General features: G+C 37.4%; 1 protein-coding gene across 1 annotated transcript; it reads left to right on the forward strand.

Moving 5' to 3' along the window:
• The first annotated feature begins 3473 nt into the window (after positions 1-3473).
• Positions 3474-7630, forward strand: LOC123894011. The gene is made up of 5 exons (XM_045943869.1): positions 3474-3668; positions 3797-3960; positions 4067-4568; positions 5840-5959; positions 6909-7630. The coding sequence occupies exons 2-5, from the start codon at positions 3820-3822 to the stop codon at positions 7022-7024; spliced, it is 879 nt and encodes a 292-aa protein (XP_045799825.1). The 5' UTR covers positions 3474-3668; positions 3797-3819; the 3' UTR covers positions 7025-7630.
• Positions 7631-25001: the final 17371 nt, after the last annotated feature.

Genomic DNA, 25001 nt, shown 5'->3' on the forward strand with positions numbered 1-25001 from the left:
TTGGTAATAGAAGAAATGGAAAACATAAGAAATGGAGAGGATCTCAACTCGTTTCTTTGTGTTTCTCTAGTTGATAACAATTTTTAAGATATAGCTTATAGTTTGTTTTTTTTTGAACAATTATAGTTTATTTTATTAGTTTATTATTTTTCAAATAGCTTATGAGTTTATAGGTTTTTTTTTTTTTGACAATAATAAAATGATATTCATTCATTCAAATTGATAGATTACATCAAATACAACCACGAAATCAACATCGCTAAAAACATAAAGGATGAATCTGCGAACAAAACTCACAGCATCCGAGTTAATAGCATACAACGGCAAAATGCCTACAACAAATAATATGATAAAGTTAAAGTCACCGAAGTATCCATGCCTCCGGATGCGTTGAAACCCAAATCATTGGTTGAATCTGTAATTGACTGAAGCCGATCTTTTCAATAGAAATCAAATGAACACCGCAACAATACGGGACAACAAAAACGTCGCACAAGACGACGAACAACACAACGCCGCACTCAGACGGTGAAATCACAAAAAAGAAAACACAAAAGAAAAACTTGATCAATGTGAAGATCACTTATTTAAATAAAAAGAAAAGGAAAAACAATCATGAGGGATGATTTTGGGTCAAAAATTGACCCTAAAACCACCCCTCCTTGGTAGATCAAGAAAAAAAAAACTAGGTTAAGGTGGAGGTGGCAGCTATTATTGACCAGAAGCTATAAGCTATCAAACAGAGCCTTCATGAGTTTATAGGTTATAGCTTATCATTTTTTATTCCTATCATCTTACTTGAAAAAAATTAAATGCGGGGTATTAATTAAACATAGGCTTAAATATGAAAATGGTCACTGCAATTATGCCTTGTTTTGATTTTAGCCCTGCAAAAAAAAAAAAGTTTGATTTTAATTCTGCAAATTCTCAAAACTTTTAAAAAGGTCCCTAAATTGAATTTTTTGTTGACATGTCAAATTTATGATGATTTGGCAGATGCTGACTAGACTTTTATGGTGACGTGGATATTTTAATTAACATTGAAATTAATTTTTTATTTTTCATAAAAACAAAATTAGTTAAATATTAGAATTTAAATTGTTAATAAAATTGAAAGGGAAAAATTAAAAGGGTTTGTTTTCTTCATCTTCTTCAAGTTCCTACTACATAACACCGCAACAAATTTCACAATTCAAATTCCAAAAAACATTTTCCTCCTACAAAATCACTTCGATCCAAAACACACAAAAAAAAATAAAACTCTGAAAATACTAAATCAAACTTCTTCAGTTCCATAGGTAGAAAATGATATTCAGGTACCACGAGGAGGACAATTATGGAGGCACCGAGGGAGAGGATAAATGAAGAAGAAATATAGCGAAAATGGATAACATTGTATGGGTTTTCCATTCCTCCATTCATTTAACTTCTATTTCTTTTATTAATTTTGTTTTTACGAGAAATAAAAAATTAATTTTAATGTGAAAAGTTAAATGAAAATGTTAATTAAAATATTCACGTTAACAAAAAAGTCTACTCAGCATCTCCCTGTTGAGGCAAAATCTTAATTTGATGTTTTAAAGATAACAAACACCTTAATTAAATTTGAACCCGAAGAATTTGGACATAAAATTTGGTTGCGATAATCCACCAATATTACTGATACAAAATAGAGTGAAAAAATTTTTATATAATACTGATACTACACCATAATATCATACATCTCATTCAATCCATTTCATCCAATGGATAAAAGATATGGTGCATTGGTGAGAAACCTAGTAAGTTCTCCCACCCTAGAATCCGCCTTTGACAATAGGCATTGTTTTAATTAGACAAGGATAAAATATTTTGAAAAGTCTATTGAGTTAAATTATGTTAAACTCAAGCCACATAAAGCCTTTTAGGTATTCTTTTATCATAGTACAAATTTATAAACTACGTATAAATTAAAAATTGAACATAGACATAGACAATAAGCTATACTGTGGATCCATTTCCCAATATAATTCACACCGCAGTCCATAAAAAAAATTAAAAAATCACACCACATGCACCCACGAAATGAATTGCATAAACTAACCGTTGGAAAATGAACTTAGTTGAGTTCATTTAATGTGTGGAGGGTGCACCATTGTGATTGAAAAAATAACGAGAAGAACACATTGGTCTTGTAGGACCTGAAACTAAGGAGGGTAGATTGAAAAAAGTGGGAAAAAACCCCACATTGCTAAGAACACTCTCTTTAGTAGTATATATATATATATATCCCAAAGTGACTAATATTTTTTTAATCACAAAATTATAACTATTTTTTAGTTAATTAAGATGGTCGATCAAAGGAGCCACTTATTGCTAGAGATTGAGAGGTTGTGATTGATCACACGTTCTGAGAAGGTAATGTGTGTGTGGATGTATTGGTCAAGATGAGTGCCCTATCTACCTCACCCCTAGTGGCAATCTCTACCCCTAATGAGCTTTCTCAGCCGCTCCTAGCTGACGCGTGGGGCGTGGGTTTTATCCGAGAATAGTTTTACTGATGTTTTGTTTTTCTTTCTTTTGTTTTCTCTATTGTAACAAAAAAAACCATTTTTTTTTATAAGCAAAAAAAAAGCCACTTATTACTGACTCACATTTTGATTTCTTCCCGTTTGAAAGAAAAACGGATTCTTATCCTTCAATTAATCCATTAATCCATTAATCCACACATAATTTCATTGTCCCATATACGTTATTATTTGGTTGTCCTATGTTAATCCTCACAATGAATATGTCCCTTATGTTATTTTTGGAGCCTTTCAATTCAATTTTCTAAATACTTACTTCATTCTTTCTCTTGTGAAAAGGAATATATAATTCATCATTTCAAAAGCAAATGCAATTCATATAGCACAAAAACAATTCATATATACTCCAAATATTGCTCTCGTCTTTCATTCTTTGTCAAAAGACAATTCTTTCTGTTTCATTGGTTGTGTTCATTGGTTGTGTGAATTGCTATTGTTGTAGCAGTACCGATATTGTTGTATCAATTTTCGAGTGGTTTTGTAGAACCATTCAAGAAGTTGTTCCTTTTCCGATCATTACAGTGCAGTAATTGATCGGTTCTGTGTTGAACAGAGCTGTTTTATCCTGAGGACGATACGGTTTAATTGTCTGTTTTGCACAATTTGAACAGTACCGTGAAGCGTCTTAAAAAGAGCAACCTAGTACGTGACTCCCCCAATAAAATCTTCGATTTTATTTTTTAGAAAATTATTTTTCAACATCAAAAACAACACTAACACAATAAAATAATGTGAAAGAGTCATGACCTACTGATAAGTTGTTTGCATGTTTAGGGGGGTGCAAGCTGTACCAAGTCCAACAAATGGCAGGTGAGTTGTACTTGTTATATGTATCTATGTATTTCGTCTAGTCCAACTACTAAACCGAACTCTCAGCATAAAAATACTCTCTTCATTAGGACCCACTTCTATCTTCATAAATACATCACTCTCATTTTTTTTTTCTTCCTTAATTTCCCTAAGAAAATTAATTATTCTCATTTCCATTTAAAGCTTTAGCTTCTACCTCTTGTTAGCGTGTGTTTTTTCTTTCTTTCTTCATAAAGGAATTGCTTTTAACAAACCCAACTTTTAGTACAAACTTTTACATACTTACATATTGTATGCCCCATACACACCATGTTTCTCTAATCAAATTCATTCATTGTTTTGTTTATTATAATAGTAGGTTCTTTTGTTCTACCATACTTAAAACGCTATAATTTCTCTCCTTTTTATTGTTTTAGTAGGAATAATTTCTTTTCCTTTTATCATGGCTGATGATAATTATAAAAATTCATCATCACTCCATTCCGACGATGATTTTATCTCCGAGTTAACACATCAAATGTCTCGTTTCATGCTTCAAGAAGACGATGATCACAACTCATTCCATTTCTCATCTAATCCGGAGGTACTATATAATTTAATTTTTTTGCTGTCTGATTCGAGAGTCGGTTCTGACATTGAGATCAGAGTAGTAATTAATGAGCTATGCTCTATTTTTTGTTTTTATGCAGCCATGGGAGTTAACGAGTTCACCTGATTCAACTCTCTGGTCACCGGTGAGTTGTAACCAAGGTAGCTCAGAAGGGTCATCTCAAGAACCATCACCACCAGCTACACCATGTTGGAAAACAACAACCTATGAAGAAAGAGCAATTTCCAAACACAATATTGATCATGGAGTACTTTATTCACACAAAGCATTGATTCAAGAACAAATTAAAGCCATTGAAGTAAAACAACATTACATTAATGACATCAAGAAACAACATCAACAACATGCTCTGTCTCCAAAGCAAAATGAAGAGAAACAAGAGATTGATAAGAAGAAAGGTAATGGAAGAAACAGGGTTCTTCCTCGTCTACCAAGACCAACTCCATTGCAGATCGGTGGTGGTGGTGGATGTATGAGGGCGGTTTTTATTGGTGGTTCTGGTTCAAGAAATGGGACAGGTGTTTTCTTACCTCGTGGTGGAACCGTTGTTGCTCCATCAGAATTAACAAAAAAGAAGCAAGGTAATGAATTATCTCTTCATGTTTTGTTTTTGAGTAGTTGGTTGGTAATGGTTGGTTGATATGAATCAAATGGAATGTCTACTTTCCCACTCCTTACTCTGTTTCTAGCTCAACTTGCTTTTTCCTGTCTAGGATAGATTTCTTTTGTCTCAACTCAACACTAAAAAAATTTATCAAGCTGCGAAGTAAGTAAAGTTCCGATAAAAAATTACTATTAAATTTGAGTTCTCCTGAACAGTTGGATCAAAAAGAATTTATTAACCACTTGACCTCAATATCTTGGTTGGATTAATTATGATTTTAGTAACACAAATATACCATTTCTTACATTTAGTTTTTTTATTTTTTTTTGTTTCTAGACCTTGTAAGTATATAATTTTGGTCATAAGTGTTTTGTTTTAGTTCATGCAAAACTTGTTTATATATTAGTAAAAAAAAATTGAACAATATATATTAGTAAAATTGATCTATATTATTCATTTTAGTCTTTATTTTAAGGGATTAAATTTAAATATTCTATATATTACGATGATCAATTCTAATATAAATAAATTTTGTTTATATTAAAAAAAATATAATAAGAACTAAATAAAACTACAAGATAACATTTGTCTAAAAATAAGTAGTATGGAAATGGAATAAAATAAAATTACATAATTTCTTTTTTATTTTTCATTTGAATAGATTTAAGTATTACTAATTTACTATGAATAAGTTTACATTATGCTTCATATATCTACTAATCAGCCATGTTTAGCCTAGCTAGCTAGCCTTTGAAATTTGAAACTGGTTTGCATGTGATCTATTAGTTAGTGGTGACCAAATATTCTTTATGGAGTTGAACTTGATTTTCCCCCCTCTAATCTACTACATGCTGCACACGTTTGAGTTCATGATTTGATCCTTACCTGTTTTATTTTCCACACCAATTAACAGATATTATTATTATTATTATTATTATTATTATTATTTTAAATTAAGTAGTTAGAGAGTTTGGTGAGCAAAATTGAAGATTCTTTAATGTTGAGCAAATCCTTAATTATATTTTTATTTAGATAGTCTAGTGGCTAGAATTTTACTTTTCAAATGAATAAGTGAAGTGTCTGAAATTCAAACTCGACTTCTACATATAAAATACAATGTTTCTTTCAACTGAATTTAACTCATGGGAACGCTTAAATAATATACTTTACTTTCTCCAAACAATTGTATGAAATTTGTTACACATCTTACACCAAAATTGATTTGTTTTATGCACGTTATATGGTTAGGAAAAGGTTGCTCCACTGTCCTTATACCAGCCAGAGTTGTGCAGGCTTTGCAACTACACTTTGACAAAACAGCTGCAATGTCTAGAGGACCCAAAGTTGTTGACTTCCCTCCACTGAGAGGTACTATTCTTAATTTTTTATTACTATCAACCAACAACTTTGATTTATTGCTACTACTCCTCATGCCATGCCATGCCATGCCATGCCATTTACTTACTACTCCATATATCCATATGATTAATAGGTGTAAGTAGCTGCTTTAGATTGTTTAGTAATTTAAAAAGTTCTTTGAATATAATGAATTAAATTTCTCATCCTAAAAATAGTTTATTTCCTATGATCAATTATTCATTTAATTGCTTATACTCAAGTCTTAATCAGATGTGAGTTTTAAAAAAAGAGTCTTAATCAGATGTTAGACTTATTCTATTATTATATATGTTGATTGTATTATGCCACATACACACATAATCTCATTCTTTATTTTCATAAAATTTTTTGGCATACATCATGCATATTAATACAAATATTAAGAATTTGGATTCCTCGGTGGGACCTCGATTAGTTCCATATTTGATCAAACGACATATTTCATAATAACAAAGTTTAATTTAAACTGTCAAATCTTGATCGAGCGATCAACAATATTTTAACAGTGTGAATAGGAAAATCACCATCTACACAGAAGCTGACCTAATATTAATTCTAGTTAGTACTAATTAATCTCTCTATACTAATTTTGGTTTTAGAAAATGTTCGTTTTTTTGTCAAATAATTTAATGGCTGAAAATTTCACCCATAAAATGAATAAGTGGAGTGTCCGGAGTTCGAACTCAGATCCTACATCTATGGTACAATGTCTATATCAACTTAATTAAGCTCATGGAGATAAACTAGTGTCATTTTTTCCAACAGTCCAAATAGTCTATATCAACTAGCAATATTTTATTTTATTATTACTACTATATAGTACTATTTGTGAATATTCATCAATTTGCACTATGTTCTGGACTAGACTAAATCAACAGTTAAGATCACACTAAAATATTGGTATTACAACAACTTGCAGATCTTGTTTTGAGCAATAGGGAAAGCATGTATTCAGTTGATGAGAATCAACAGTCAACAAAATCGCCAAATGATGTTCAGAATGATATGATTCTGCCAAATGAATGGACATATTGAATTCAATTACTGCAGATCCACATGCATTTGCAACTTGTCCTTTAACACACTTACACACACACACACACACACATGTGAGTATGTGACATGATTAATAATCATAATCATCATTTCATTATTATAATAGTAATGATAATGATGATGATGATGATGATGATGATGATGATAATAATAATAACTTTGTTTTGGTTAAACTTTTTACCAAACTGATGAAATAAACAAATAAGGAAAAAATGACTAATAAACCATAAAAAGGAACTCCCTAGCTAACAGATTAGATCCATGAATATGCATAGGGAATCTTTTTTAAGTCACAATCAGTGTGACAAATATGTATCTTGTTTTGTAATTTGCTTCTTCATTAAGTTGTGTTTTTTTTATGAATATATTTTATATATAAAAAAGTTTGCGTAGCACGTACTCATGTCTTGAGTTGTGACAAGGATGCACAGAAATAAAATAAGGTATGAAATCTAGTAGTTTCTTGTATTAATTGCTAAGCAAATTAAGTATACTAGTACTAAAGTATTGAATGACTTTAGAGGATGTATTTTAAAATCCTTTGTAATGATTTAGCTTGAGCAATGAAATAATTGTTGTGTGTTATGATTGATTATTATTATTATTATTATTATTATTATTACAAAACTATATAGTAATAAAAGTTTAGTAGATATAAAATTGAGAAGGGAAACAACAAAACTTAGAAGTAATCAAAAGAAGTGGTGTTTGAGAATGAGAAGTAATCCAAATGCATAAACTAGGAATGCCAAGCAACAATAATTTTTTGTATTATTAGACAATGAACAACAATTGGTTTCAAAAGAATAAATAAATGTAATCAAAGAACACAATTTTTGTTAACAAAGTTACTATTGCCATGCTATCACTAGCTAAATCTTTCATATTTCACTCTTTAATGGTATTATTGTAAGACATGGAATGACTTGGGGGCTTCGTTATGACCAAAAGAATTACACAACTCCAAACACATTATTTTCATTCCAATCCGGTATGATCAATAATAGCGGGATTTTTTTTTCCAAAAGACTCCAGATAAAAATGTCAACTTATATAAATAAGATTAAAATCTTCGAGATGACTACAAAATAATTTCAAGACTCTATAAAAACTTGTGGTTTATGGCACAACACCATTGAAGGTGCCAAACACGATAACAAATTACCTCCCGTGAAAAAACAACGGGAGAGCTGCAGTGCTCTGATCCACCCTTCATTTAATTTATTATATTATGTGAATTACCGTTCATCATTTAAATGGACGACCATGATTTCACTCAAGAAAAAAAATGACTGAAGAGAATTTCCTCCCAAACACAAAGAGTGATCAATCTAATCATGTTAAAATATACAATATATGTAAAACAAACACACATATTAATACATAGACGCACCATCAAACATGGATAAAGAAGCTTAATTTTTCGAAATTTTCTCATCTCACCACTCACTTTCTCGTCTACTCCTCTAGCGCGCAAAAAAATCGGAAAATACGTTCCGAATTGTTTTTTTAGTGTAAAATTTACACTATAAAAAATTCGGAAAACGTTTTCCGAATTGCTAGGGGGTAGGGGAGAAAGTGAGTGGGTAGGATGAGAAATTTCTAATTTTTCTTTATTGGGCCCTCCAACAAACTCTTAACTCAACAAAATACTAGCAATCTTTCATTTCATTTTCATTTGAAATCTTAGTTTTATTTCTAGTCACACCCTCTCTTTTTCTTTTTTGACAAATCTAGTCACACCCTCGTTTCCTTTTATTTTCATTTGAAATAAAAAAAAAAAGACTATTGGAGACCAATTAAGGTAAATATTTTATATAGTCAACCATTTTCATAAGTTAACAATGTTAAAATAAAGGCTTATATTTTTTATTTTTTCTATCAAATAGTCTAATGACTATAAATTTACCTCCTCATCATCTTGCTCCCTCCTTGGCATTAACGACAAGTGCTTCCGGCATCCATATACGCATTGTTGGAGCAGCTGGGCATTCTGGACTTCCAAATGGAGGCTTGCCAAATGGGTTGGTTGGAGTAGTCGGCCTTCCAAATGGAGGCTTGTTAAGGACTTGATAAGCTCGAGCTGCATTTACCACGGGTGATATGCGACACATTATTTGGAAATAAAACGAAAACACAAACTCACAGCCTCTGATTCTTTGCAAACCTTTATTTTTTGCTGTACATATACTTTTCTAGTGAGGTTGTGCAATATTTTGCAAAAACAGCACAAATCCTCGTATGTGCCGTATAGTTAATCAGAACTTTATCAATTTATCCCTAACAATAATCTCGTTTCTATCTTTTCATTATATGATTTGAAATTTATTGCTTATTTCCATTTATGTTCTTTGTAGCCATTCATTCGCAGTTGATTCTAAGAAGGTCAGTTACAATTATGTTACTTCCATTTTTGTTGTTATTTTTTTTCTGTAGCTTGGTGCAGATTTCAGTTGAGCTTCAATCCTCTCATTAATGAGGGAAAACCCTAGTCTAGTCTATACATGATGACTTTCATACATGAGGCTAACCATTTGATATCGTCTTATTTCTTTGTGAGCATCCTCTCCACGACATGTATCCATCAGACCTTGCAAAAAATATCTTTAGGACGGACAAAGTATGTCACTCAACCATTCCATAGCAAGGGGATATTTCAAGTCCTGCATGGTAGTGGCTCTGTCAAGAAGAGGCTCCGAGGTCTTCATTTTTGGCGGTGATCATATGGCCAACGGCCCCATGTGAACATATGCACATTTTTTTTAATGAAATTACTAGTCAGCTATATGACAAAAGTGTAGTTAAATTTGGGTGATTCAGTTTTTTTTTCCAACAGTCCAAATAGTCTATATCAACTAGCAATATTTTATTTTATTATTACTACTATATACTACTATTTGTGAATATTCATCAATTTGCACTAAAATATTGGTATTACAACAACTTGCAGATCTTGTTTTGAGCAATAGGGAAAGCATGTATTCAGTTGATGAGAATCAACAGTCAACAAAATCGCCAAATGATGTTCAGAATGATATGATTCTGCCAAATGAATGGACATATTGAATTCAATTACTGCAGATCCACATGCATTTGCAACTTGTCCTTTAACACACTTACACACACACACACACATGTGAGTATGTGACATGATTAATAATCATAATCATCATTTCATTATTATAATAGTAATGATAATGATGATGATGATGATGATAATAACTTTGTTTTGGTTAAACTTTTTACCAAACTGATGAAATAAACAAATAAGGAAAAAAATGACTAATAAACCATAAAAAGGAACTCCCTAGCTAACAGATTAGATCCATGAATATGCATAGGGAATCTTTTTTAAGTCACAATCAGTGTGACAAATATGTATCTTGTTTTGTAATTTGCTTCTTCATTAAGTTGTGTTTTTTTTTATGAATATATTTTATATATAAAAAAGTTTGCGTAGCACGTACTCATGTATTGAGTTGTGACAAGGATGCACATAAATAAAATAAGGTATGAAATCTAGTAGTTTCTTGTATTAATTGCTAAGCAAATTAAGTATACTAGTACTAAAGTATTGAATGACTTTAGAGGATGTATTTTAAAATCCTTTGTAATGATTTAGCTTGAGCAATGAAATAATTGTTGTGTGTTATGATTGATTATTATTATTATTACAAAACTATATAGTAATAAAAGTTTAGTAGATATAAAATTGAGAAGGGAAACAACAAAACTTAGAAGTAATCAAAAGAAGTGGTGTTTGAGAATGAGAAGTAATCCAAATGCATAAACTAGGAGGAATGCCATAAGCAACAATAATTTTTTGTATTATTAGACAATGAACAACAATTGGTTTCAAAAGAATAAATAAATGTAATCAAAGAACACAATTTTTGTTAACAAAGTTACTATTGCCATGCTATCACTGGCTAAATCTTTCATATTTCACTCTTTAATGGTATTATCGTAAGACATGGAATGACTTAGGGGCTTCGTTATGACCAAAAGAATTACACAACTCCAAACACATTATTTTCATTCCAATCCGGTATGATCAATGATAGCGGGATTTTTTTTCCAAAAGCCTCCAGATAAAAATGTCAACTTATATAAATAAGATTAAAATCTTCGAGATGACTACAAAATAATTTCAAGACTCTATAAAAACTTGTGGTTTATGGCACAACACCATTGAAGGTGCCAAACACGATAACAAATTACCTCCCGTGAAAAAACAACGGGAGAGTTGCAGTGCTCTGATCCACCCTTCATTTAATTTATTATATTATGTGAATTACCGTTCATCATTTAAATGGACGACCATGATTTCACTCAAGAAAAAAAATGACTGAAGAGAATTTCCTCCCAAACACAAAGGGTGATCAATCTAATCATGTTAAAATATACAATATATGTAAAACAAACACACATATTAATACATAGACGCACCATCAAACATGGATAAAGAAGCTTAATTTTTCGAAATTTTCTCATCCCACCACTCACTTTCTCGCCTACTCCTCTAGCGCGCAAAAAAATCAGAAAATACGTTCCGAACTGTTTTTTTAGTGTAAAATTTACACTATAAAAAATTCGGAAAACGTTTTCCGAATTGCTAGGGGGTAGGGGAGAAAGTGAGTGGGTAGGATGAGAAATTTCTAATTTTTCTTCATTGGGCCCTCCAACAAACTCTTAACTCAACAAAATACTAGCAATCTTTCATTTCATTTTCATTTGAAATCTTAGTTTTATTTCTAGTCACACCCTCTCTTTTTTTTCTTTTTGACAAATCTAGTCACACCCTCTTGTTTCCTTTTATTTTCATTTGAAATTAAAAAAAAAAAAAGACTATTGGAGACCAATTAAGGTAAATATTTTATATAGTCAACCATTTTCATAAGTTAACAATGTTAAAATAAAAGCTTATATTTTTTATTTTTTCTATCAAATAGTCTAATGATTAGAAATTTACCTCATATCTACGTGCATATCTACATGTTGAGTATATATATATATATATATATATATATATATATATATATATAGCCAAACTGTATTCTCATCCTTAATTATAATCAAACTAATAGTCTTGTTTATTCATTTGGACTTTTATCGTTAACAACAATCTCGTTTCTATCTTTTCATTACATGATTTGAATTTTGTTTATCTTTTTAGTTAATTTTTTTTTGTGTCGTTGAAAAATATTTTTATTTAAACAAAATAATCAACCTTATTCCTAAAAAAATATTTTTTGTTTAAACAAAATTGTCCTTCATTCACAAGTGCTGAAATTTATTCATTCAAAAGTGCTAAAATTTTATTGCTTATTTTCATTATGTTTCTGTTCTTTGTATCCCTTGATTCACAATTAGTCATTGCTCAATCCAAATTTTATTGTTAAAGTTTGTATCAACCAGCTTTCGCCACCTTTGTTTGCATCCCACCATTCAACTGATTGAGTAGGTTGTTGTTGTTGTTTTTAGGGGTAATCAGCTCATTTATTCCATTGATCATAAAGCCTTTTATAGGCAAAGTACACTAGCTTGCAGCTCAAGCCAACCAGTTGGCTATGCAAGCCTGCAGGCAAGGCAAGGCAGGCCAGGCTTGGCACGCGCGCGCCCATCTGCAGGCCAGCAGGCATGGCTTGGCTCAGGCTGTAGCCATTTCTTAAGGCACAAGCTAACCATTCCTAACATACCCTCCCTTAATTGAACATATACAAACACTAAACAAACACAGCAAAACAAAAACAAATGTTCAATACACTAAGCTATTAACATCACACACGCCTAAGCCCTCCCTTAACTTGCAAAAGGACTCCAACTTCAAGGGCTTAGTGAGCAGGTCTGCTAGCTGCTCTTCACTTCTGCAGTGAACCAACTCAATAGTTCCATCCTTAGTGAGATCTCTAAGGAAATGAAACCTAACATCAATGTGCTTTGATCTTCCATGCATAATTGGATTCTTTGAAAGTTTAATTGAGGAGCTGTTGTCACAATAGATCAAAGTGCATTCAGACTGCTTCATCTTTAAGTAATTCAGCACATTCTTCAACCAAATTCCTTGACAAGCACAAGCTGCAGCTGACACATATTCTGCTTCAGTGGTTGACAAAGTCACAATAGGCTGTTTTTTTGAAGACCAAGAAATAGCACCACCTCCCAACATGAACACAAAACCAGTAGTGCTTTTCCTATCATCCAAATCACCAGCATAATCTGAGTCACACCACCCTTTCAAGCACAAACCTGTATTGGATTTAGACTTGTACAGAATTCCAAATCCTAAAGTACCTTTCAGATATCTCATGATTCTCTTCACAGCAATAACATGCATCTCAGTTGGCCTTTCCATGAACCTTGCCACCAAACAAACTGAATAGGCCAAGTCAGGCCTTGTGGCAAGAAGATACATTAGACACCCTACCATTTGCTTATAGACAGTTACATCTGTTCCTTGCTCAGTTTCATCTCTAACAAGTTTGCAACCAGGGACTATAGGGCTGCTTACTTGATTACAGTGTTCCATGCCAAACCTTGACAAAACTTCTGCTGCATACTTCTGCTGAGTAATGAAGATTCCATTGCTACTTTGAATAACTTCCACACCAAGGAAGAATCTCATCTTTCCTAAATCAGTCATAGCAAACTTCTTCTTCATAGATGACTTAAATTCATCCATCAATCCTTGATTGTTTCCAGTGTAGATCAAATCATCTACATACAAACTTACCAACAAGATTTCATTCTTCATACCATACTTGACAAATAGGGTATGCTCATATGGACATTTTTCAAACTTCTCTGCACTGAAGTAAGATTCAATTTTACTATACCAAGCCCTTGGAGCTTGCTTTAGTCCATACAAGGCCTTCTTCAATCTATACACCATGGACTTATCTTTGCTGATATACCCTAATGGCTGACTTACATAGATATTTTCTGTCAATTCACCATGTAAGAAAGCAGATTTAACATCCAGTTGGAATATCTTCCATCCATTATTAGCTGCAACTGCTAGAATGGATCTGATAGTGTCCCATCTTGCCACTGGTGCAAAAACTTCATGATAGTCTATGCCATGCTTCTGTGTGTAGCCCTTAGCTACTAATCTTGCCTTGTACTTATCTACTTCTCCCTTTTCATTAAACTTTGTTTTATATATCCATTTCACACCAATGGAGTTACAACCAGCTGGTAGAGTAGTGAGCTCCCAAGTATCATTACTCTTGATTGACTCCATCTCAACATCCATTGCTTGTCTCCAAACTTCATGTTTCACTGCTTCACTGTATGAAATTGGATCATTGTTAGTGTTGATTACTGCAAGATTGTGCAGTTCCAACTCATCCTCATCAACTTCTGCAGCTTGACCAGTTACATAATCATTCAATCTTACATATGGTTTTCTTATTCTTGGACCAAGTGGTGAACTTCTCTCAGCTTCACTATCACTAGATGTCTCATTAACCACATTTTCATTGTTGATAGCTGTAGCCTGTTCATCAGTACAAGCTGGTTCCTCATCATTACTTCCATCTGCTGAATCAATCTCTTCCCATTCATTACCAGTTCTAGCTGGCTTCTTTGGCTTGCTCCAATTCCAGCTCTTTGATTCTTCAAAGATTACATCTCTACTGATTATGATCTTATTTTCAATAGGGTCATAAAGCTTGTATGCTTTAGATTCTTCACTAACACCAAGCAAAACACACTTTTTGCTCTTGTCATCCAACTTCTTTCTTTGACTGTCATGAATATGAACATGAGCCACACATCCAAAGATTTTAAAGTGATTCACAGATGGTTTCCTCCCACTCTATGCTTCCTCTGGTGTCATATCTTTCACACTGAGTGTAGGACTCCTATTCATCACATATGTTGCCCATTTCACTGCCTCAGGCCAGAACCTTTTAGGCACATTCCTGGCATGAATCATACTTCTTACAATGTTCAGCAATGTTCTATTTTTTCTCTCAGAAACTCCATTCTGCTGAGGAGTATAAGCTGCAGTTAATTGTCTCTTAATCCCTTCCTTACTACAAAAGTCACTAAAGGCTTTAGAGGTGTATTCACCACCTCTATCTGTCCTAAGACATTGTATAGCACACTTAGCTTCTTTCTCAACAAGGGCCTTAAAAGATTGAAAACATTCAAATGCAAGAGACTTTTCTTTTAACACATAAATCCAGGTCTTTCTACTGAAATCATCTGTGAATGTCATGAAGTACCTGCTTCCTCCATTTGACTGAGGAGTAATAGGACCACAGATATCTGAATGAACCAGTTCAAGCTTTGCAGAAGCTCTCCAATTAGCTTGTTTTGGGATAGAGTCTCTGGATTGCTTACCAGCCAAGCAATCAACACAATTATCTTCTATTTCTTCAAGCTCTGGTAGTCCCCTAACCATTTGCTTCTTAGATAGGGTATTCAATCCCTTGAAATGTAGGTGACCATATCTTCCATGCCACAGCACAGTTGACTCTTGTTTTGCAGACAACAAGCATCTAGAGTTGATAACAGTTGCAGAAATCACATACATTCTATTGCTAGACATAGCAGTGGAGAACAATAAACCCTTTTCTTCATGATAAATCTTGCAAACATCATCTTTGAAGATAACTGTGACTCTTTTCTGCTGCAATTGTCCTATGCTAATAAGATTGGTTTTTAAACCAGGAACAAAGTAAACATTGGTAATCACATGGACCAGATCATTAATCTTCAATCTAACACTACCTTTTCCCATCACAGCCATTCTTGAATCATCTCCAAGTTTGACTGAATCTCTATAGCTATCATCAAAATCAATAAACCAATCTTGATGACCTATCATGTGATTACTACAGCCAGAGTCAAGATACCATGGTTCAATTGCATTAACCTTTGATTCTTGACTAGTTCTAGACATAAGCAGCATTTCTTCTTCACCATTATATTCAGCATAATGAACATTACCTTCATACTCAGGGCATTCACTCTGATAATGTCCAAGCTTGTGGCATTTGAAGCATTCAACAAACTCTTTGTTTTGCCTTCCTCTGCCACGACCTCTACCACCATTGTTTCTTCCTCTCCCTCTACCATAACCTTTCTCAGGATTTGAGACCTTCAAGGCCTGCTCATCTGTAACTTCAATCTGTCTTTTCATTCTTTGTTCTTGCACAATCAAACTACTCTGCAAGCTATCAATGGACATAGCTGTAACATCATTGGATTCCTCTATGGAGCAAACCACATAATTGAATTTTGAGGACATAGATCGCAAGATCTTTTCAACAACTTCAACTTCTTGCAGAGTTTGACCTTGTGCACTCATGCGATTTGCAATTGCAAGAGTTCTTGAGAAATACTGTTCCACTGATTCATTATCTTTCATTTCAAGAACCTCAAATTCACGCTTCAATGCTTGTAGATGAGCACGTTTCACCTTCGTAGAACCTTGATACTTGCGTTTCATAGCATCCCAAATGTCTTTGGATGTGGTTCGAACAAGAATCGTTTCCATAATGGAACGATCAATAGATTGAAAGAGGTAGTTCTTTACCTTCAAGTCTTTCAATTTGAGTGCTTCAATTGCTTGCAATTGATCGGCTGTTGCATCAGGTGGCGCCACCGTGATGCCTGGTTCAATTAAACTCCAAAGTTCCTTCGATCGTATGAGATTTTCCATTAACATTGCCCAATGCTCGTAATAGCCATCAAATTTAGGAACTTTTGTGTGATTATACTTCGTTGCTTCCGCCATTGATGAGGAGAAGAAGCTTAAGATGAGAAAGAACGAGGAAGAACGAAGATGATTCTAACGGAAAAACGGTTGTAAAACGGTTGTAACTGATTTTGATTAGGAAATTGCAATTTCTCTCTCTTCAGGTCCCTAGATGAGAGAACCTGATACCAATTGTTGTTTTTAGGGGTAATCAGCTCATTTATTCCATTGATCATAAAGCCTTTTATAGGCAAAGTACACTAGCTTGCAGCTCAAGCCAACCAGTTGGCTATGCAAGCCTGCAGGCAAGGCAAGGCAGGCCAGGCTTGGCACGCGCGCGCCCATCTGCAGGCCAGCAGGCATGGCTTGGCTCAGGCTGCAGCCATTTCTTATGGCACAAGCTAACCATTCCTAACAGTTGTATGCTAGGAGGTCTTCATTCTGTCAAAAATGTAATGTCACCATTCACTTGTTGAATTACCTGCTCATTTGTGCAGTTATTGTGCAAGTAGATTTGCATGGTTTTTAAAGTTTAAAAACAGAGCACGAGCACCTCCAATGTGATCATGATACCTAGCAGTAGGCTCCCAAATCAGCGATTCCGAACATCTTGTTCCCTCCTCAGCATTAACGACAAGTGCTTCCAGCATCCATATACGCATTGTTGGAGCAGCTGGGCATGCTGGGCTTCCAAATGGAGGCTTGCCAAATGGGTTGGTTGGAGTAGCCGGCCTTCCAAATGGAGGCTTGTTAAGGACTTGATAAGCTCGAGCTGCATTTACTATGGGTGATATGCGACACATTATTTGGAAATAAAACAAAAACAAAAACTCACAGCCTCTGATTCTTTGCAAACCTTTATTTTTTGCTGTACATATACTTTTCTAGTGAGGTTGTGCAATATTTTGCAAAAACAGCACAAATCCTCGTATGTGCCGTATAGTTAATCAGAACTTTATCACTTTATCCCTAACAATAATCTCGTTTCTATCTTTTCATTATATGATTTGAAATTTATTGCTTATTTCCATTTATGTTCTTTGTAGCCATTCATTCGCAGTTGATTCTAAGAAGGTCAGTTACAATTATGTTTGATCGTGTTGACCAGAATGATGCGACTTCGCCGGCGTTTGCGGTGGTTGAGAGCGTTTGAGACCCCTGTTGGAGCGGAGGGGGGTTGTGTACCTGCAGGCACTCCGACGCTCAAGTCAGTATGTGTGTAAGGTTTTCTTAGCTATAAAAATGCGTACCTTGCAAATGAAGTGGAGATGCATATATATAGCCCCCAGCGCTGGGCTAAGGCCCTTGATGGCATTAATGGCCATCAAGTGACTGCCGGAAAACGGCTAAGGAGCCATGATGCGCAGTTAATGCTCATCATTCCGGTGTCTTAGACGTTACAGAAGCCATAGAGAAGTAGCCGTTGGTATCCCGAGCATTTATGGTGTGGCCGGTGGGTAAGGGTCAACTCGACTACACAAGCTCGTTAGAATCTGTACCGAGCTTCTAGGCTCGGCCCAGAACAGGAGCCCCCCAAGTTGTTATGCTCTTAATTGAGGATAATAACTTTGGAGTCACCATCTGATGCTGTATGAGGGAAACGGCACTTCAGGAGCGTTTGCTCAATTTCTCGAGGAAATTTGAGCGATAACTCCCATGATCTGCTTGGTTGATAGTCAAGGCTTTCAGGTGAGTCTATGCTATTTTCCAGAACAGTCAACTCTGGAGCTTGTGCACGTTAGACTGGTCAGTCTTTGGGAATTGCAGCCGCCCATTTATTTGTTGTGGGCCTTTTAACAAAGGTATTGGGCTTTCTTGAAAAGAGGCAAGTTTTTCTTATAAATACCTTGCTGCTTTTTCTAACCCTTGTGTTTTTAGGCAAGTAAGATGGAACGGCAGAATACCAAAGAAGTTGCTGATAAGAAGAGTTCTCACAAAGGAAAGGGAACCATGCCAAGCCGGCCTCAACCCCCTCGCCGGTCTGCTCGTTTGAGGCGTCCCACAAAGGCCAAGTTTGAGACGATCGTACTTTCTTCCGATTCTTCTGACTTGGATGAGACCGATGAAGATTATGCTGAGTTCCTGAAGGTGTATAAGCCTGAGGACTCATACCCTCAAGTTTCAGCTTCTAGCGGCGAGGAAGGCTCTCAGAAGACGGTGGAATCCAAGCCTGTAGTCGTAGTGGAAGTTGATTCGGATAACGAGCAGTAGATGCTCGTTCCCCCTTTCCCCTTTGCTTCCTGATTTGTATTTTGGCTTTCCGCCCTTTATAATAATAATAATAAAGTTGATTGTTTCTAGTCTTTTTCTTTCGAAATTCACAATTATTGATCTGCACATTTTATCGCGAGCGTACATTTAGTTTCGGAGCCCACAGTTCTCGAACTGCACATTTTATCGCGAGCATGCGTTTGGTTTCGAGCGTTTACCAACACCGTAGGTATCGTAAGGGATCCCTTTGATTTCGCGAAAATCTCGGATGGCCGTGTCGCACGTTATCCTCCGAGATCATTGCGTGTTGATTTTCGCGAGATTTGCGTGCAGATGGAAGTGATTTGAAGGGACGAGTCGTTTCGTTTCCTTGCGCCACGTGTGTGAGCTACCCAAATAGCACTTGAGTGGCTATTTAAAATGTTTCAAATTCCGAGGCTTTATCTGGGCCGTTGGATTTTCGCGCCCTTTGGTTTTTTGGGAGGGTGCTTCTGGATCGTTGGATTGTTTCCTATCGCACCCGTTGGATTAAGGCAACGGTCCAGATTCGAGGCGGCGTGACCTGGTGTATGCGGTCGCATTTGTCTATATATATGAGGAAGGATGATTTTTTCGAAACTTTACAGTTTCCTTGCATCCTTCGCTCAGTTTCTTCTCCTTCTCCTACCCTCTCCGCCTTCCAAACTTCAAGCTTCGTGAGTTCAAGCTGTTTCTTTGGCGTGTTTCTTTGATTGTCTTCACTCCGAAGCTTTTTCATCCTTTCCATTGATCAAGTAAGTGTTTCCTTTTACTTTCTCTGGTTTGAATGGTCTGTTTGCCTGATTAGGATAGATGTTTGATGGCTTGCCAAGGTCTTTTTAAGCAAAACTTTAGCGATTAAACTGCTTTAGACTTGGATGTTTTAGTTTTGGCCTTAGGTTGTTAGCGTAGTGCTTTTAGAAGCTTTAGGCTGGAAGTGCGCCCTTGTCTGGGCTTTTCGGTGCTCGTTTTTAGGGTTTTCGAATGGATTTCCCCCTTTGTTATTGTTTCGCGTTTGTGGCGAATGGACGACCACGCGCTCGCTATTATCCACGCCCTTTCACTTGATTTGGCGGTGGAAGGGTGGATTTGATATTGCGAATGTCGAATTCACATTTCCTTCCTCTGCTTTCAGGTATCCGATGGAGGGCGACCAACCTAGACCAGAAGAGGGCTTACCGCGCTTGTCCGTAGACATCTCGTGGGTAGCGAATGAGGTTCGAGAGACGCCCTCTATCTTCTCCGGGTGCACTGGTGGGCATAAGGAGATGTTTTACGAAGTGGAGGATCCTAGTGTTTCTCATTGGGAGATTCGGGTTCCTCCCCTCGGCCGGAGAATATGCTCTAACTGGGGTTGGGGAACGATCCCGGTGTACCAGATTATTTTCGAGCACATGGGGTATCGCCTGCCCTTTACCGACTTAGAGGTCGCTGTGTTCCGATATTTGAGGGTAACGCCGTCGCAGCTGCACCCGAATTCCATGGCCTTTCTTCGAGCGTTTCAGGTGACGTGCAAGTTCCTGAATATTGTTCCTACCCTGAAGCTGTTCTTCCATGCCTTTTTCCTCCAAAGCTCGTGTCCCAAGGGCGAAAGGGCCAAAGGGAAGGCGTCTAAAAGTGGTCAAGTCTTGGAGGGCAGTAAGTTTGGCTGGGTATCCTTTAGACAGAGGAAAAGTTTTTTCCGTATATATGAAGATTCGATCCGGGGTTTTAAGGAGAGGTACTACGCTGTCCGTCCCATCACCTCGGAGGGATGGAAGCACGTTTGTTACCGAGGACCCAAGAAAGATGTGCGCGGGGAGGTGGTCAGGGACCCGAGCGGTGTAGCTGTGGAGGCGGACTATGGGAGTTTTCCCTTTTATTGGAATAGGAGTCATTATGATCTTCTTCCTCGGGATTTAACCATTACGAAATCCGACCTGAGCCCTGAGGAAGCGGCAGATTATAAGAGACTGGAAGATTATGTCGGGTCTTTTCCCCAGGTTTCCTTAGAGGATAGTAACGGTAACCTGATCCGAGATGAGGCGGGTCGTCCGCAAAAGGTTCCGAAGCTAATTGATACCAAGAGGCTACTGGCCTGTAAAACCGATGAGGATGTGGCCGCTTTTTTCCGTATGCTCGTACTTTGTGCTTTGTTATTTTGCTTCGCTTTTAGTTTTCCATCTGGTTTACTTTACTGATCTTCTTTTTCCTTTGTTTGTGCAGTTGAAATGTCGAGTGCTCAGGCAAGACTTCGTCAGGCTAAAACTGCCAAGAAAAAGATTATGGAAGCTGCTGGTGGTTCGCATTCAATGCCTGCTGGTGGTTCGCATTCAATGCCTGCCAACTCTTCAATTCAGCAAAATCCCAGTCCTTCCCTCGAAATCATCGGAACCTCAGCGGAGAGACGTGTCCGTGAAGGGGATACCGAAGACACGAATTCTTCTCGCCAGCGTCGTAGGGTGGATGATGTCGATGATCTCATGAATTCGACGTCAGGTCTCCACAAGCTCGAGCCCGGCAAGCCTGCAGCCCACTTTGTCTTCCCTCCTGTTTATGCTCATGACCCGATCTTTGATGACCAGACGGAGATCTCCATATCAGAGCCTGATTCCGGCATTCTTTCTTCCCTGGGACCTACTGCCATTAGAGCTGAGATCGCCAAGCATTCAGTGGCGATGTTCAAACTTTTGGAGATGGTGACTTTCCTGAATGGTCGGGAATGCCATTACCTTCAGGAGAGGGATGCCGCTCTCACAAAGCTGAAGGAGGTTTCCTGTCAACTGAGCTCGAGCCAAGCCGCTTTCTCGGAGTATAAAAAGCAGTATGCTCTTCAGCTGGAAGTGCAGGAGTCCCTAAAGACTGTACAGGCAAAGCTGGAAGAGGTTACCAGAGAAAGGGATGCGTCTTTGGCGAAGATAGAAGAGCTGGAGGGTCAGATTCAGGAGTTGAAGCTGAAGGTGGATGAGCGCGCTAAGCAGGTGGTTCCCGAAGCCGTTGATGAGGAGGAGAAGGTCGTAGATCCGGCTGGTGTTTATGCTGATTTTTCGCGAGCCCGTCTTGTTCAGACGATTATGGATCTGAACGACAGTATGATTGATGCTGCGAGCTCCCAGTTTGCCAATGCCGTGGAGCAGTTGAAGATTGTGAATGCTGATAAGGATTTGATTGTTGAGGGTATAGATGAGGATAAGGTGGTGCTCGACGGAGCTATCGTCACCCCTCCCGAGGATGAGATGTAATCTTATTTTTCTTTTTTCTCGTAATTAATTTGCTTTCTTTTGGGCGCCTCGTTCGCCCTTTTGATGTATTTGACAGCTATGGCCCCTCGTGGTCTTTATATTTCAGTACTTTTATTTATCCACCTGCTCTTTTACCTTTGTCTCATCTAGATTTAGGCTTTGTATGGCGATGTTTTTAATTTCCTCCGAATGTTGAATCGATCGTTTGTATGCTCAATGCTTTTAGGTTCGCGCTTTTGATTATATTTTCGTTATGACGACCTGTATGCTTGATGCTTTTGTTTGTTTGCGCTCGACCAATCTTGAGGTTTTTAACTTGGTAATTTTCCAAACATTCTATACGCCGAACTATTCGTTTCTTCGCGCTAGTGTGTGTTTGGATGGTGGTCATCGTTGTGGTAGCTGGTACCATTAGATGCCGGGCTTAGAAGGTGCGGGGAACCATTCTAAGTGTTTGGAGATGTTAATCCAAACTAACAACGAGGAGAGGGGCTGTTGTTAAGCTTTCCTCCTCGGGGTGTGAACATCCCATCGCGAGCTGGGGTTCTACCGGGCGTGTACTATGACGATGGTGCTCCGTGGTCTAGAGCTTTCCTCGCCAACATCATCGAGCTCAAAAACGTCTCGACTTTGTTTTATATTTTAAGATTCATGCCCGTACCTAAGCACTCCTCCGTTGTATAGGCGTGTTTCTCATGGGCGAAGACACAGCCTTTGTTGAGGGATGGTTTTGAACTTCTCTCAACTGTAGTATTGTTTGAGCTTTTCGGCATTCCAAGGTCGAGGAATTTCTTTTCCGTAAAGATCTTCCAAATAATAGGCACCGTTTTCGGTTTTGGCTCGAACACGATAAGGTCCCTCCCAATTTGCCGCGAGTTTACCTTCACGAGAATCTTTTTGGTTGCGTCGGAGTACTAGTGTCCCAACGTCAAATTCTCGCTTGATGACCCTTTTGTCATGCCGTTTTGCTATTTTTTGTTTCAAAGTAGCTTCTCGGAGGGCTGCGCCGTCTCGGAGCTCTTCCAAGAGGTCGAGCTCTTCTCTGAGCATTTCGTGGTTGTCTTCCCCTTCGAGGGGTACTTCCGTTCGGAAAGATGATGCTCCGGTTTCTACTGGAATTACGGCCTCTGTTCCGTACGTCAGTCGGAAAGGCGTTTCTCCCGTTGTAGAATGTGGAGTGGTTCGGTAGGACCAGAGTACGCTGTGTAGTTCTTCTGTCCATTTTCCTTTTGCTTCATCCAACCTTCTTTTGAGTCCTCGTAGTATAACCCTATTTGCAGCTTCGGCTTGGCCGTTCGTTTGAGGGTGTTCGACAGAGGTGAAGTGTTGGGTTGTACCTATTTTTGCCATGAATTCTCGCACTTTCTTGTCCGTGAATTGAGTCCCGTTATCTGTAATGACAACTTGAGGGATCCCAAACCTCGCAAGTATATTGCGTTTGAAGAATCGCAACACGTTGAATGTTGTGATGTGGGCGAGAGGTTCGGCTTCGATCCATTTCGTGAAATAATCGACAGCTACTATTAAGTATTTATTTTGTCCTGCTGCCGTTGGAAACGGTCCTAAGAGGTCCATCCCCCACCAAGAAAACGGCCACGGGGACGATAGCGTTCTTAGCTCGTTTGGAGGGGCCAAGTGCATATCCCCGTGACGTTGGCATTTGTCACATTTTTTGACATGCTCTTTTGCGTCTGCTTGCATGGTAGGCCAATAGAATCCTGCTCGCAAGGCCTTTCTGGCCAAGGAGCGTCCACCGATGTGTTGACCGTTTATTCCTTCGTGGATCTCGCCGAGGATCGAGGCTACCTCGCTTTCCTCGACACACCTTAGCAGAGGGATGGAAAATCCTCGGCGGTACATTTTTCCATTTAGGATCACATATGCGCAGGCTCTCCTTTTTACCTTAGCCGCCTCCTTCTTATCAAGTGGGAGGTTTCCAGTGTTCAGAAATTCGAACACGGGTGTCATCCAGCTGTTGGCGTCGATCTCGCATATCAGGAATACCTCGGTGGGTTTTACTATGCTTGGTTTGGATAGCGTTTCCTGAATAAGCGATTGATTTCCACCTTTCTTTTTCTTAGTGCTTGCGAGCTTTGATAAAATATCTGCTCTTGCATTGTGTTCGCGAGGAACGTGCTTGATTTCGGTTTGTCTGAATTTGGTTAATTTTTCTTTGATCAAGTTTAAATATTCCGTGAGTCGCTCGTCTTTTGTTTGGTATTCCCCGGTTATTTGTGATGCGACGAGCTGTGAGTCCGTGAATATTTTAATTTCCTCGGCTTCCATATCCTGAGCCAACCTTAATCCCGCCAAGAAAGCTTCGTATTCGGCTTGGTTGTTTGTGGTTGGAAAGGCGAGCTCGAGTGAAACTTCTATGAGCGCTCCTTCACCGCTTTCGAGTATGATACCCGCACCACTCCCTTGTGGATTCGAGGATCCATCTACGAAGATGGTCCATTTGTTTTTGTTCGGGGTAGATGGTGTGGTCATCTCGGCTATGAAGTCTGCTAGCACTTGGGCTTTTAAAGCCTTTCTGCTTTCGAAAAAGATTTCGAATTCGGACAACTCGAGCGACCATTTTAGCATTCGTCCTGTCATATCCGGCCTCGCAAGGAGTTGTTTGATCGGTTGATCAGTTCGAACCACGATGGAGTGAGCTAAGAAATAGTGTCTTAGCTTCCTCGCGGCCATGACTACTGCTAAGGCCGTTTTTTCAATCTGTAAATACCGGAGTTCTGGTCCTTGCAGAGCCTTGCTCACGAAATAGACAGGTTTTTGTCCTTGCTCGGTTTCTCTT

The sequence above is a fragment of the Trifolium pratense genome, linkage group LG7 (assembly GCF_020283565.1).
Source record: "Trifolium pratense cultivar HEN17-A07 linkage group LG7, ARS_RC_1.1, whole genome shotgun sequence".
Lineage (NCBI taxonomy): Eukaryota > Viridiplantae > Streptophyta > Magnoliopsida > Fabales > Fabaceae > Trifolium > Trifolium pratense.